Below are 14,584 nucleotides of genomic sequence, written 5' to 3'. Positions count from 1 at the left end.
TTGATTGTTGTTTCTTTCATGTGTACTTAAGTTCTCTTGTCTATTTGTGACAGATCTGAGAAGATCTGTTTTCTTGTGTTACTGACTCGTTTACTTAGTGTACAGGTTGAAGGAGCTGGAGATAGGAAGCTATCGTGAACATGTGTAATAGATAGCTTACTTTTCTGTAATCTGTATTTGAGATTGGTTGTAATCTTGAATGTATTATCAGACGCTTGGTTGGAGTTTGACTGAGCTCCCTATTCAAGAATGGCCTTCCAAAATGAAGCTTTGGGCTGCAAATTAAATTCAGCCCAAAGATGAATTAGCTCCTCAACACGAGTCAAAACTGTCCGAATAAGCTCCTCGACAAGAGTCAAAACTGTCTGAATGAGCTCTTCGACACGAGTAAAAACTGTCAGTCCGAAAAAAATGAAATGGCTCCTGGATACGAGCTAAAACTATATAAGATAGCTCTTAAATATGAGTAAAAACTGTTTAGACGAGCTAAAACTATCTAAGATAGCTCCTAAATATGAGTAAAAACTGTTTAGACAAGTTCCCGGACACGAGTTCAAACTGTCTAGATTGGCTCCTTGACACGAGTTAAAACTGCCAACAAAAAATTGAAGAGCTCCTTGACACGAGTTAAAACCGTCAACAGAGAATTGAAGAACTCCTTGAAACGAGTCTAAACTTTCAATGAAGAAAAAATAACTCCATGACATGAGTATAAACTATCATTGATGAATTGAAGAAGCTCTATGATACGAGCATAAACTATCAATGGAAATTGAAGAACTCTTAAATACGAGTATAAATTATTTATCAAATTAAAGATCGTGCAAGTTAAGTGTCGAAAAACTCGATACTCAACTTGAGGGGGAGTGTTGGAATAAGAAAATCAATTAATTGAAGAACAAGAAGGCAAGAGATGAAGTTATGGCAAGAATAATGAAAGAAATCAATTAAAGATCATGGAAAATCAAATAAAAATGATATTAGTATAATTAGAATATATTTTCCAAGTATAGCTAGAATTAGAGCCTATAAAAAATTGTGTAATCATTGAGAGAATTAATTCAATTCATTCACAATGTAGTCTTTGAAGTTCTCTCCGTCTTTTACTTTCTGCAATAGTATTTTATTTTCCCCATTGTATTTTCTAACACAACGTATATCCATATTTTAACCGTTAATGTTGAACACAGAAAATATACCACAAAATGTATACAATAATACACTTTAAGGGATGTTCGGTTGCCCCTACTATCCCCAACTTAATCTCTCTAAGCGACTAGTCCGCCTTTCGGTTGCTACGTTAGCTTTGTCGCTTGGCTCGTCGGCCCTCGTCGAATTAGTCATGGCCCGTCTTGGTAGTAATTCTATCACACTAATCTCGCGACTATTCATCTCGTCCCTACCCTGTTACGATCCGAGCTCGTAGCTTCCCTATATTGATCGCAACTTCGCAACAATCAATTAACCGAACGATCAATTGCACCAACTAATCGATCGAGCTAAGACGAACGAAGAGGAATCTTATTGATTGATGAATACCACGAATACAACTCAAAGGAATCGGATAGGAACATTGGTAAGCTGTAGATCCACGATCTAAGCTAACATGAACAAACTCACACAATTTCAACGATAAAACAAAAGAAAGAGTAGCTACGCTTATTTATACTCTGAGTCTTAGCTCATGCTAGCTCACGCTTCTCTTCCATCTTCCTTCTTAATATCTTCCACGTAGGATCCTTCCTATTGGCTGCTAACACGTCATTGCCTTCTCCTCATTGGTCAAGACTTCTAACTAATGCCACGTCACCGCGATCTCAATATATGTCGCATGCATGTACTCGTACGTTGCATGCATGTATGTTGATCATGGTTTATAGTTATGCATGCAACAATACTCCCCTCTTAAGGTTCCTTTTCCACAAGGAACCATGGAATTCGGCTTTATCCTTTTCCACAAGGAACCATGGAATTCGGGCTTTAACATCGGCCGGCGATCTTCCTTCTACAATTTGTGATCGTAACAATCCCTTCCCCTTAAGATTCCTTGTCCACAAGGAATCATGGAGCCAAGCTTCTCGTGCTTTACCTTCCCAAACCTTCAATTTTACACTTGGCTTAGGAATCTCCGAACCAAGCCCTCATGTTTCATCTTTACAGTTGGCTGGGGAAACCAAATCGACACCAGCCAATCAATGTCACTAAGCTGAGACGTCTTCTTCATCACACTGCTGCTGCCACTGCTCTTCCCAACAGCCACGGTCTCCTGACTATCAGCCTCGAGAATGGGAATGGATTTTCCTTGTAAGATATTAGCTTTCCTAGTTGCAGCAGACAACCTTGCAAGATCAGTCCCAACCCTCTCTGAACTTGCAAGATCAGTCCCATTCCTTTCTGAAAACGACACAATTTCGAAGTGCTTCTTCCACGGAGAAACGTCATTGATATCTCCATCAACAATGTCAAACCATGTTCGCTCTAATGTTGCGGCCCTTTCATCCATTTCCACGTACTTCCCATTGATCCCTTGACACGAAAAGAGAACTCCTGCTTCCTTGAATTTCTTTGATATTGGAAAAATCATGGAATTTAAATCTTCCTCAATCACTTCACTAGGATGTGCCATGAGCTTCATCTTCACCATAGGTTTAGGACCCCAAATGAACATCCACAAGGACACACAATAATAGACTGAGATTGGTGAAGTCACATCCAGCTTCCCCACTAATGCATTTGGTCGAGCAGTTGGTAAGGATTCAGAATTCTTAAGCTGTTTTGAATCTGAAAATTCAAGCTCGGCATCCGAATTTTCCACGGCCAGATAGCTCGTTGATTTCTGATAGGAACTCAGCTTGTATGATTGCAATTCAGTGATATTCACCCTTTCTTCCTTCAGATTCCCCAAAGAATCTGCTTGTCTACATACATCCTCAGCATCAATCATTATCACGTCTACTCCAGCTTCAATGCATCTCTCAGCCCTCCTAATCAATAGATTCACATCCTTAACAAGCTCATATGTTCGCTGCACAGGGACTGTGTAAGATCCATGTGCTCTATCACCACATATAGGTATATCTGACTTGTTAAACTTCACAGCAAGCAGAGGCTTAGCTCTGAGACTCCCAGTTTTGACAAGCCTCACATATCTCAGAAGAATCTCTTCAGGAATTCCGAGTGAGCCAGCATCAATCTCAATAATGTCAAATCCCCATTCTTTGCATTCCTCAATAGTACTTGATATAGGTTGTGTCTTTTCTTCCTCGTGTGATTCGTGGCTGCCCCACTCCTCGTATCCCAGAGGATAACTGTTATCTCCAAACACCTTACCTCCAAAATCTGACCGGGAAAACACTCCATCGAATAGACCTGGTAAATATAGCAGTTCACTACTTCTCTGATCCAGTTGCCTTCCCACCACTGTGAACCCATTTTCCCACTTAGTTCCCAACTGCCCTCTATCATTGCAGATGCTAAATTTCCCACACTCGACAAAACCCTTACTACGATCAACAAATCCTTCGTGGAGCTCATCATCACATCGAGCCACGAACTTTAGCTTCACCGTAGGTCTCGGAAACCAATTGAGCAACCACGGTAATGACAAGCTATAATATAGCTCATTCACTTGCTCCAATTCCCTCCCCTTCTTCACCTCCATTGATTTCCCCATAGGCATGAATATCTCCACTCCCTTCAATACTGCAACATGCACTTCTTCCTTGCCCAACTTTCCCTCATGGTGATCATTCAACGACTCAGTTCCCTCCATCACCAAGTTCAATTCACCCTCTACCACATCTGTTTGCCATTCAGACAACTGCTGCTCACAGACTGCAGGCTCCGGTTCCAGCTCCTCTGTTTTCTGCACTGGAGACTGATTACACTCCCATTGTTCAAAATCGGTGTTGCAGTAGCTGCTGGAGTTCGCATCCATTGTCTCCATTAGATCTTCATCAGCAATTGCTCGATCAACATCAATTGCAACATCTAGATCAATCCCCTCATCTGCATATGTTTCATCTTCCATTTCACTATCCAATTCCAATTCAGTTTTAAGAGCTGGATTTCGAATACTATCCTTCGTAGAATAATCTACTTCATCCTCATATCGCTTTTTACGATCACACCATAAAACACTTATTGTAAGCTCTTGAAGCTTAGAGAGAGCATAACCTTCATCTAATGTTCTTGGTTCAAACATACAAACCGGTACTCGTATTTGATCTACTAACCCCGACAAAAATATACTCAATGCTTGATTCTCTTCTATACCAGCCCTAGAATTTAGCTCATCAAAAGCTTCAATATAACTTCGAATATGTGATACCTGTTTTAGACTCCGCAATTGAAAGATCAGATCATCTTCTTCCATTTCAGCACCTCGCGTCCCGGTGCCGATGTCCGGAGATCGATTGCTACCAGAGACGACACCACACGGAGACGAACTCCTCTTTCGATTATTAGAGTAATCACCACAAGACGAACTCCAATCGATCCACACCTCCATGATTGATGCAACTTAAACTAAATGTTGTGGAAGAACTGAAATCGCAAGCTCAATCCAGCTTCACTCTCTTCTCCGGCGCCGTCAATTGCATCACCGACGCCATAGTCGGAGGAACGTTAGCTCTGGATACCACTTGTTACGATCCGAGCTCGTAGCTTCCCTATATTGATCGCAACTTCGCAACAATCAATTAACCGAACGATCAATTGCACCAACTAATCGATCGAGCTAAGACGAACGAAGAGGAATCTTATTGATTGATGAATACCACGAATACAACTCAAAGGAATCGGATAGGAACATTGGTAAGCTGTAGATCCACGATCTAAGCTAACATGAACAAACTCACACAATTTCAACGATAAAACAAAAGAAAGAGTAGCTACGCTTATTTATACTCTGAGTCTTAGCTCATGCTAGCTCACGCTTCTCTTCCATCTTCCTTCTTAATATCTTCCACGTAGGATCCTTCCTATTGGCTGCTAACACGTCATTGCCTTCTCCTCATTGGTCAAGACTTCTAACTAATGCCACGTCACCGCGATCTCAATATATGTCGCATGCATGTACTCGTACGTTGCATGCATGTATGTTGATCATGGTTTATAGTTATGCATGCAACATACCCCTGCGATTAAATTTGTCCCATCGCTCTTCTCTCCCACCTTTGCCGTGCCCCACCGCCTAATTTATGAAACTAGTTCTTCTTCTTCTTGTCTCTCTTCCTCCTCAGATCTGTGACACCTCTGCCTTTGGCCTCGCCCCACCGCCGCGTCACCTTCTTCATCATCGCTGATTTTGCTGTGATATTCTTGATTTTGGGTGATTAATGGGGAGGTGTGATGTCTTGCTTTTTTGCAAATAATTTTTTATTAAAGTAAATGGCTGCTTTTTTTTAACAATTATTTCTTGCTCAATGGGGTTATAATGATTAATGGGGATGAATGGGAATTATTGGGGTTGTATTGTCCGATTATTTATTTACTTCATAATAATTCAATAAGTTTTTATTAATATTTTAATCTAAATAATTAATTATTGTTTATTTATTTTATTAGATAATGAATTAATTTAATTTGTTCCATAATTGTATAATAAATAAACTTAAATTAATGTTAATTTATCTATTATTCTTATCAACTAAACATTTTACTAAAATTATCTTTGACATAATCTTGTAAACCAAACAAGAGCATAAAATCCAATATTAATTAGTCTTAGATAATGCACATCTTACTTAATCATATATTGTATCTCACTATTATTAAATTTTTTGAACCGAACACTACCTTAAATGCAAAAATGCACTAGGTAATTAAACAATCACAATTTTCTAACTAATTTTCAATTTTAACTTGATTTTATCATGCAATCAGAGCATATCCATACAGCCTAGCTTGTTCTTAGACCTCACTCAATCTCACCATCAACACAGCAACTTATATGTAAATTCTCCTTCTCCTACAATGTCCGATTCTCCGTCTGCCCGAGAATCCCAGATTCTCCATATGGTCTTCTGAACGCCCGCCTCCACCACACCTCAAATGCCTGTTGAAGATTCGGGCAGCTATCGCCACCTGTGAGAAAACTTCTGAGCCACGAAAGCAAGATGCTCTGCTGATCCTCCAACGGGAGCGTGAGGATTGTCCTGCCTATTCCTTCCTCCACAGCTTTCCTGTCGAATGACCTGCACCCATGTTGCAACCAGCTGTAGTCGTTGATCAACGGCTGCAACCACGTTTTCAGCAGAAGATGGCGCGTATCCTTGGATGGGAGGACCTCCCCTCTCCCTATCCCGACAAAGAGCCTTGAGCTGATCATGCTAACGTAGTGGCGACATACCATTGGAAGACTAGTGTGAAGTGTGGCCAATTCTTGCTGATTCACCCACATTATCGCAAACTCGTCTGCTGCTTGTCTGTCAGCTAAGATATCGAGCAGCCACAACATGTTGTCGGCCTCCAGATAGATTGACCTCACTACTGGCTCCCGCTTGTCCACGGCCCTGTCAAGAAAATCAGGCTCTGCAGCTTGTTTGAATAGAGCCAGTAGGGAATCAAGGGAGCTTCTGCACGAGCTATAAAGTGTCTCGTAGCACAAGTCAGACGGTTCTGAGGAGGAGCTTGCAAGACTGTTGTTTTCCTTAAGGAGCTTCAGCACAACGGACTTCATTTCCCGCCTACCCTTTTCTTCTCTGCTTGTTAGCACCAACTCCAATATGTGAGAGAAGGTGTCGTTAGGTGGTGTTGGTGTTTCGGGAGACACTCGTTTCAGTACTGGCTTCACCCCAATGCCCTCACCTTCAAGACGCGAGACTAAAGAAACCACTTTCTCTTCCTCCTCTTGTCCCACCCAGGGGGCAGCTTCCAAGTACTCCAAACAAAAATGGATGCACGTTTTGTAACCAAGCTGTTCACTGACCTATAAACAAGTTAACAACAGAATTGTAACATCATTTTAAAGAATCTCACAGTGTTCGGGCAATAAGATAGTTAATGTTGTGTAACCAAGCTGTTCTCTGACATATAAACAAGTTATCAGAATTTGTATGACATGCTCGAAGAGCAATGCTTACTTTCTGGTAAAAGTTGCATATTACTTTAACATAGAACAACAAAATCAAGTTGTATCGTCACCTTCAACTTATAACGATATCACAGATGCATCACTACGGTTTGAGAATATTGAACAAGCAAACGACTTCTTAATGGAACTTCTAATTCATAAAAGTATGTTATGATCCCTGATTTTATAACAGCCCTGCAACTCATCAAGCAAAATGGCTATTTGGCTTCGACATATGGAACAACAAGACTAGAAATCTTGCATCTAGAATTAGTAATGTCGACAAATTATTCAGCATAGAACAGCAGACGAAGATAGGTTTGACAAAATCTTGCACATCTATTTGCATAGGAGAAAAAGCCAAGCAAAAATTACTTTAGTACACTATCCTATTAAAATAGCTTCAGTTCCAAAGCAAGTTCCAATATTCATGAGTAGACTGCGGAAAAGGAATCAAACCTCACATAACTTGAGAATTACAGTCTTATATCAACAAATACACGAGGCATAGTGCTGCTAGTTACCTTGAGAATACGTAGAACACGTGAAACACTCTGCTTGATCAAGCGTTGCTTGAGGTCTCTGCAGTACATGAGCCCAATAGTTTCGACATATATCTCAGCATCCTCACAGTTATCAATCTCAAGACAAGGGAAAACAAGCTGTTGTCCCGATATTCTACTAGCAAAGAAAGTGCTATGTTCCACTAGTACACTCCTGTGAACACTCAACTTCACAGCTACTCCCTGCCTCCCAAGCAAAATCACTTTGAAATCACTCGTTCCAGGCTCACCAAACTCGATTGCCACTTTCCTCGGGACATTTTCAGGCCTAGAACGAGGCACCTTCTCATTTGCTAGTGAAGCTTTTGCAGCAGGTGCATCAGAACCCTGAGTCTTTTGCACATCACTAACAACATTGGTCTTAGATGCCACACAACTCGCCTTCCTCTCATTCACCGAGGTTTGCTTCTTTTGAGACGAAGCTGTTTGGCTGGGAGGAGATGGTTTGGACTTGTTTAAAGGATTTTGTGTCCTTACTGTCTTCTGAAACACAGTGGGTGAGGGGCAACACCAAAATCCTTCTGGGGTTACAGCAATTGGAACACTCTTGATTTTGGCTTGGCCATGCTCTAACCTAGGAAGCCTAATTTCAGCCATACTAAACAAGATTCAACCACCAATTTCTCACCAAAACCAATCTTAAACATCGAATTTAAAATGAAGGAGATGCTTCGCCATCAAGCTAACAGATATCTTTTACTATTCCAGCAACAAATGAAGAGCCCTAAATTAAAAATCCAAACTTTTATTGCTTCTCACAAGAATATCTCCATTTCCAATAACAATAGCCAAGAAACAAGCAAAAGGGCCCACAGATTTTTAAAAATTTATAAACCTGCACTCTTTAAACAACTACAAAAACTGTGATATCTATCCCCTATTGTGAAGAATGAAACAAACCACAAAATTCTCAAAACAGTAGTTTACTTATAATGTAAAAACAGCTCACACAAAATAATCTGAGAAGGGAAAATCAACAAGAAGGCTCCACAATGGAAGCATAAAGATTGAAACTCACCAAAGAAAACCTGATAAATATAAGACGCCCAGTCTCTCTCTCTCACTAATTTATGAGCTTTCGCAAATGATTGAAGGGAGCTTCGATATCACGCATCAAGGGAACCTCTTTAACAAAAGCTAGTAAACAGAGTGGAATGATGATGAGGGCCAAATAAAGTTTTCTTTAAGATTTAAAAATCTGGGTATTGCTAAAAACCTCACATGGGATATAATCTAAATTAGCAGAGGACTGTTTTGAACTTTAGATAACTTTGCAGTTGAAGACGCATGCTTTCTTGATTGAAATAATAGATTCTTTTTTGTGGGTCTGAAATATATCATTCTGTCTCCTCAGTCTTTGCCATCTCTTTTGTTTGTTCTCGCAAGTACTCCCAAAGTTTGTTTGAATCAAGAACAGTTTTTTTTTAAATTTGAAAGCTTGTTATAAAATCAACGTCATTTTGGGAAATGGTATTCTGTGGTTGAGATTTGGATTTTAGATAATTTTATTTAAATTTTTTGCCTGACCTTCACCGGAAACCATTTGTGAGGGGGCCCACTGCCATTTTATAATAATATATTATAATACCATAAACAATTACTACTATCTGCTTCCGTAAGTCAAAACGAAGAAAATTCATTTCGTTGCCTTCTTGTTCTAGACTTGAAATGGGTGAAAATCCATTAAATGGAATTTGCTGTCTGTTAATGGCTTCCCTTTTTGGTCTATCCACTTGTTTCCAATTCAACGATCCAGGTAACTTTTTTATTTATTTACAAAAAATGGCCTTGTTTGACTCTTTATGCTTTTGATTTTAGATTGGTATTTCTGGATCCCATTATATGCATCTGCTTGTTTTGTGAATCTGCTGAAATTCTGTAAACCAAATTCACCAAGAATCAGAAAATTGGCCAAGTTAGGATTGTGTCTTGGCGTATTCTTGTTTATCAAAGTTGGGGCAGAAGATTTGATTAATGGAAAATGTGGGATTTGGTGTATGAATATGAGAGAGAGAGTTGTGAGAGAGAGATTGGGGAGTGGGCTTGTTGTTTGCTCCATGTTTCTTGTGAAGGACAACTCAAGATATGGTATGGTATTTTTACTCTCTCAACTCTCAACTTTGTTTCCTTTATTGCTCAGACAAGTTTTTATGTGGCAGGTTTGCCCATTTTGGTTGGCGTTGCCTATGGCATCAGCTTCATCTTCTTTGCATTTCAACATCATCAAATGCGATATTAATCACTCGACATATGTTGGGAGATTGATCATTCAACATATATGAAATCTATAGATGTAGCTCTTTTATTTCACTTAGATTGACACATTGACCACTATACTAAGGATTGATTTTGTATTAAAATAGGATTTTTTCTTGAAATAGTTGGATTTAGGAAACAAGTTCCGTGTTTGGGAGACCTATATCTTTTACTTCCAAGAGAGGGTAAGAACTAAGACGGGTTGGGTTTGGTTTGCGTTTGTGTGTCTTTAAGAAAGAAGCATAAGCGTATAGCGTCTGTCCAAAAACATGAGAGTTGGATAGCGCAAGTGGCAAGGGATGTACCATAGGGCTAATTTTGCACTCAAGTCCTAAGCACAAATCTTGTGAACCGCCTCCGTCACTCACTCAAGGTCAAGGACCCGCGTCAACTAAACACAATGCCAACTTTTCATGACTCCTCAGAAGCACCCAAATAACAAATGAGTGCTAAAAAAACTTTCCATAAAATCTTAAAAATCTCATTTTCAAGCAAGGAATTTTCTAACAATCTAACCAAACATTTATGCAATCTAAAAAGTATTAGGCCTTGAACTTCTATGTGTTGTACTCGTTCCTTTTACCAAGTAAAACTAGCTATCTCTCGATTAATCTAGTTAAACGGACATAGTTCTAAAATAGGCCAGACAATAAAACAACAAAAGCACAAGAACAAGCAAAACAATCACAAGAGCTGGGAAAGGGTTCAATTCAATATATCAAAACATGTTCATAATAGTTTTCACCAAAAAATCTACAAATGATGTTTAACTACTCATAGACAAGTAGTAAAAACAATAAAAGTACGAGACATGAAAGAATTGATAAAACCCAAGGTTGAATCTTCAGTCTTCTCTTACTTGGATCTGTAGAGCTCTGCTCCAATGGAAGGTGGAGGAATTTATATGTGGAAGATGGGATGGAAGAATGGTATGCAATAATCACTGATTGGACTCTAACACTGCCGGGAAACTAGGCTTGAACTGAGGCCGCTGCACCGTGGCCTTTTTGCACCTTTTTCTGTCTTTTTCTATCATTTATCAACAAACACGTCAAAAATACCAAATGTATAATACATGAAATTTTAGAACATAATTTTCATAATTGACATTTAAAATAAGTTAAATCTAGTCCTTAAAAACATGCAAAATGCATGTTTGTCCTTCTCTAACCTACTCCCTCCCATGATCCTTAATATTTATCGTCCCTCCCATGATCCTTAAAATTTATCGCACGTTTATAAAGTTTTACTAATAATCTTAATCTTAGGTGAGTGTATTGTGAGCAAAAAAAGGAACTTGTGTTATCCATAGGATAAATTTTGACTTGATATGTACTTTATTTCATAAATAAAAATATCATAATTTCTACTTTTTCTTCTATTTTATTTTATTTTTTTCAATAATTCATAAAATAACAGTACATAAAATCTTATGCCGAAAAACAAAAATTTCATATTTAATGAGATGGGATGAAATATTTAATGATGAAATGGATGAAATATTTTTTCAAAAAAAATGAGAAGAAGAATTAGTAGAAAAATGATAGTGGTAGAAAAGGTAAGAAGTAGTAAAAGTTTTGGTTGTTGCCCCTCCCACTGGACAACCTCAGGTCCATCTTGGAAACCTAGAAGTTTTCGGTCTTCACCGGCGACATTTGGTAAGGCCTATCGTTGAACCCATTTAGCGGATAATGGGCACAACATCTACGTGCAAAGTTTTCCATCTTCTCTCGATCGTCCTGATTGAACGCACAAGTGTTGTTATGATCCATTTTTTTTGGAACGAAAGTGAAATCGGATAAAATCAACCTCTTGTGCTGCTAAATTCTTGCCAAATATGCTAACAATCCTAGTTGATTTATCTTCAAGTTTTGTTTTATTATATTTTACATTTTGGACACTTTGAAAACGTGCCAAATGCCAATTGCAACTCTCAGCTCTCTCTAAATTTGAGTCCCACGTAGAATTTGTTGAAAACGTGAGCATTTAAGAGAGGTTTTGGCCTTATTTTTATGCCTTTGTTATCTTTTGGGCATTTCCTCTTTCGTATTGCGGCAACAGGCAACCTCCAATGCACATGGTCTTTTCTAACCTGTAAATAAATATGTTTAACAGATTGGAGATCATGAAAGACACCAACAACATGCGTTCTTTATTCTTTTTAGCTTTTTATATTGTAGTGTCTATTATTGGGGGTAGGATCCTCTGTTGTGCCGAAGAGCGCAGCAGGAAATACTGTGGTTAAACGAACAAAATTGTGCATTTGTGCTTGAAACGCCGCAGCAGCAGCAGCCAGGGTATGTTTTCATTTCTTCCATTTTCTTTTTTTTCTTTCTTTTTTCTTTACGCCTTATATTCTTGTTTCTTTCCATTTGATTCAACTAATTTTTGGAGCTAACTCATCAAATCGTATTTCAGAAATAATATTTTAGAATATAATCAGTAGCCACCCTTATAGGAGCAGAACAGAAATTAAAAAACGTAAAGAAAAAAGAAAGAAAAAGAAATGGAAGAAATGAAAACATACCTTGGCTGCTGCTGCGTTTCAAGCACAATTTTGTGCGTTTTAACCACAGTATTTCTTGTTGTGCTCTTTGGCATAGCAGAGGATCCTATCCCGTATTATTGCAGCATTGTCGGCCTAATTCTCAGAACTGCTTCAAGTTTGTTGATATCGAGTAGATTGAGGTGCTTCTTCTACACATTAGGAGAAAGTCATTTTATATTTTGGAACAATATGTCAATCCTAGAGCATTAGTTAAGATGTATCTTGTGGAAAAAGTACTTTCATCAACTTGATTTATAGTAATTAAGTTTGTTTTATTATTTTTCTTTTAATTTTTGTCTTCATTCTATTTATGTAATTTTCACTTAAGATTACACGTTTTCGTTTTTAGTTTGTCTCAAATAAGATGACACATTTCATTTTTTAGAAACTCTCTCTCCAATTAATACATCAAACCATTTTTTCTCACTATTGATCTTTCTTTCTCTCTTTATTTTAATATTTAAACCCATCTTTTTCCTCTCTAATTAAACACATTAACCAATAGCTTCTAAAATCTCGTGTCGGCCAAGAAATGCGTCATCTTAGCCGGAACGGAAGGAGTAATAGATTTTGTATGGTATGTACAAGGCTAGAGAATTTGATCTAAAGACTTCTAAGATTTTATATGTACACTTATAATTCATATATATTCATGGGATGATTTTAAAAATACAAGAAAATATTACATTAATATTTATTAAAAATATATTTACAATCAAATTTATCTTATTGCAATTATTTTTAAGAAAATTCAAATGTAAGATGAATTTTAAAAAATACTAGTACTATAAATTATTTCCTCTGTCCCATAAAATATGGATATATGGTATGGCACGAAAATTAAGAAAAAATTGGTAAAGTAAGAGAGATGGAGAGAATGATAGTTAAAGTAGTGTCAGTGGATAGTGAGACCTTATTATTATTAGTGTTTTAATGATAATATAAGTTGTAAATAATTTGATATATAGAGGTAATAAAGATAACTTTCCATTAATAGAAATGCTCATATTTTCATGAGACGAACAAAAATGGAAAGTGCACATATTTTTATGGGACAGATGGAGTAATATAAAATATTAAGAAAAAATATATTTAAAATTATAAGAGAAATCATTAGCATATACGATTTGTAGTTAGTCTTATTTTGGCCTGAGTTTCTGATGGTCATGGACTAGAATTTAAAAAATAACCCAATTGGAGTCCATTTTAACCTATGAGCCCAACTCAGGCCTTGTCATTTTGATGATAAATTGGACCCGGGTCGTGCTGGTCGGCCCGGCCAAGGTGGACAACTCTAGCTTTAAGAAGGTACCAATGATGACAAATCCCTCAAAATAAATAAATAATGAGAGCATGCTGTGGACAAGGATGTTCAATATCTAGTGCGATGTCATATTATATGGTCGATGATCTATTAGGGGATTGATGCCCAAAGATGCTGACGAGAAAGGAGTTATAATACCTTGTCCCTACTTGTATAAATACACCCTTACCTTACCAATTACACATCAAAACTTGTGTCAATCCTAAATGACCTATTTCTATGGGACGACGAGAGTGTAACGAGTATTGTTCCATTGAAGGTACTTATTTAAGGCGTTCACAGTACAAACTCATATTTTATGATGGTTTTAGAGGTGTTTAATCCATGATTTTGTGGAATTAAGGTGTTTATTATAGGTTTTCACCCATTTAGTCATCAATTAGATGAAGTAATGAGTTTGTTGGAGTTTTGAAGTAAAAAACAGGTTTAAACGGGCAAAACGGAGCGAACAGGGTGATTCCAAAGAGTTCGCCCGGTCGGGCGTTTTCCATCCGAAGAAACGCCCGCCCGGGGGTTTTGTAGTGCATCGCGGTCCAGAGAGAACACCCGGTCGGGCGTTTTGACACCTGCGGATCGCCCGACCGGGCGTTTTGCACATATTCCTTATTTTGCTCATTTTCACTCCAAATATAAAAGGGACTTCACACATTTGAGCCATAACTCCCACACGACGATTCTGAGCAAGAAAACAAGGTTTTGAAGAGGATTTGAAGGCTTAGGAGCTTCCCCTCTCAAGAGATTGAAGGAGAAGACTCCCCACCATCATTTCTACCATACGGAGTTCTAGTTTCTATTTTCTATCCATATTTTCTTCCATT

At 38.1% G+C, this 14,584-nt stretch overlaps 2 protein-coding genes across 6 annotated transcripts; one reads left to right on the top strand and one right to left on the bottom strand.

Annotated features, from left to right (window-relative positions):
* Positions 1-5,839: 5,839 nt before the first annotated feature.
* LOC121809826 (BTB/POZ domain-containing protein At3g50780-like) lies at positions 5,840-9,016 on the bottom strand. 3 transcript variants are annotated; one of them, XM_042210633.1, is made up of 3 exons: positions 8,860-9,016; positions 7,600-8,775; positions 5,840-6,931 (listed from the first exon to the last, which is right to left on the bottom strand). In XM_042210633.1, exons 2-3 carry the CDS (start codon positions 8,233-8,235, stop codon positions 5,972-5,974), a joined length of 1,596 nt encoding a protein of 531 aa, XP_042066567.1. In that variant the 5' UTR covers positions 8,236-8,775; positions 8,860-9,016; the 3' UTR covers positions 5,840-5,971. The 3 variants fall into 3 exon arrangements, with proteins under 3 accessions (XP_042066567.1, XP_042066568.1, XP_042066566.1); XM_042210634.1 differs by having other exon boundaries at positions 7,600-8,362; positions 8,657-9,014; XM_042210632.1 differs by having other exon boundaries at positions 7,600-9,014.
* Positions 9,017-9,257: 241 nt separating this feature from the next.
* Positions 9,258-10,691, top strand: LOC121807257. Of its 3 annotated transcripts, XM_042207475.1 has the most exons (3): positions 9,264-9,394; positions 9,457-9,726; positions 9,798-10,691. In XM_042207475.1, exons 1-3 carry the CDS (start codon positions 9,307-9,309, stop codon positions 9,875-9,877), a joined length of 438 nt encoding a protein of 145 aa, XP_042063409.1. In that variant the 5' UTR covers positions 9,264-9,306; the 3' UTR covers positions 9,878-10,691. The 3 variants fall into 3 exon arrangements, 2 of the variants coding, with proteins under 2 accessions (XP_042063409.1, XP_042063408.1); XR_006051779.1 differs by lacking the exon at positions 9,457-9,726 and having other exon boundaries at positions 9,258-9,394; positions 9,798-9,907; XM_042207474.1 differs by having other exon boundaries at positions 9,457-10,691.
* Positions 10,692-14,584: the final 3,893 nt, after the last annotated feature.

This window comes from Salvia splendens, chromosome 6, assembly GCF_004379255.2.
Source record: "Salvia splendens isolate huo1 chromosome 6, SspV2, whole genome shotgun sequence".
Classification (NCBI taxonomy): domain Eukaryota; kingdom Viridiplantae; phylum Streptophyta; class Magnoliopsida; order Lamiales; family Lamiaceae; genus Salvia; species Salvia splendens.
The sequence above is the reverse complement of the archived record's forward strand: the minus strand, read 5'-3'. Positions and strand labels throughout refer to the sequence as shown.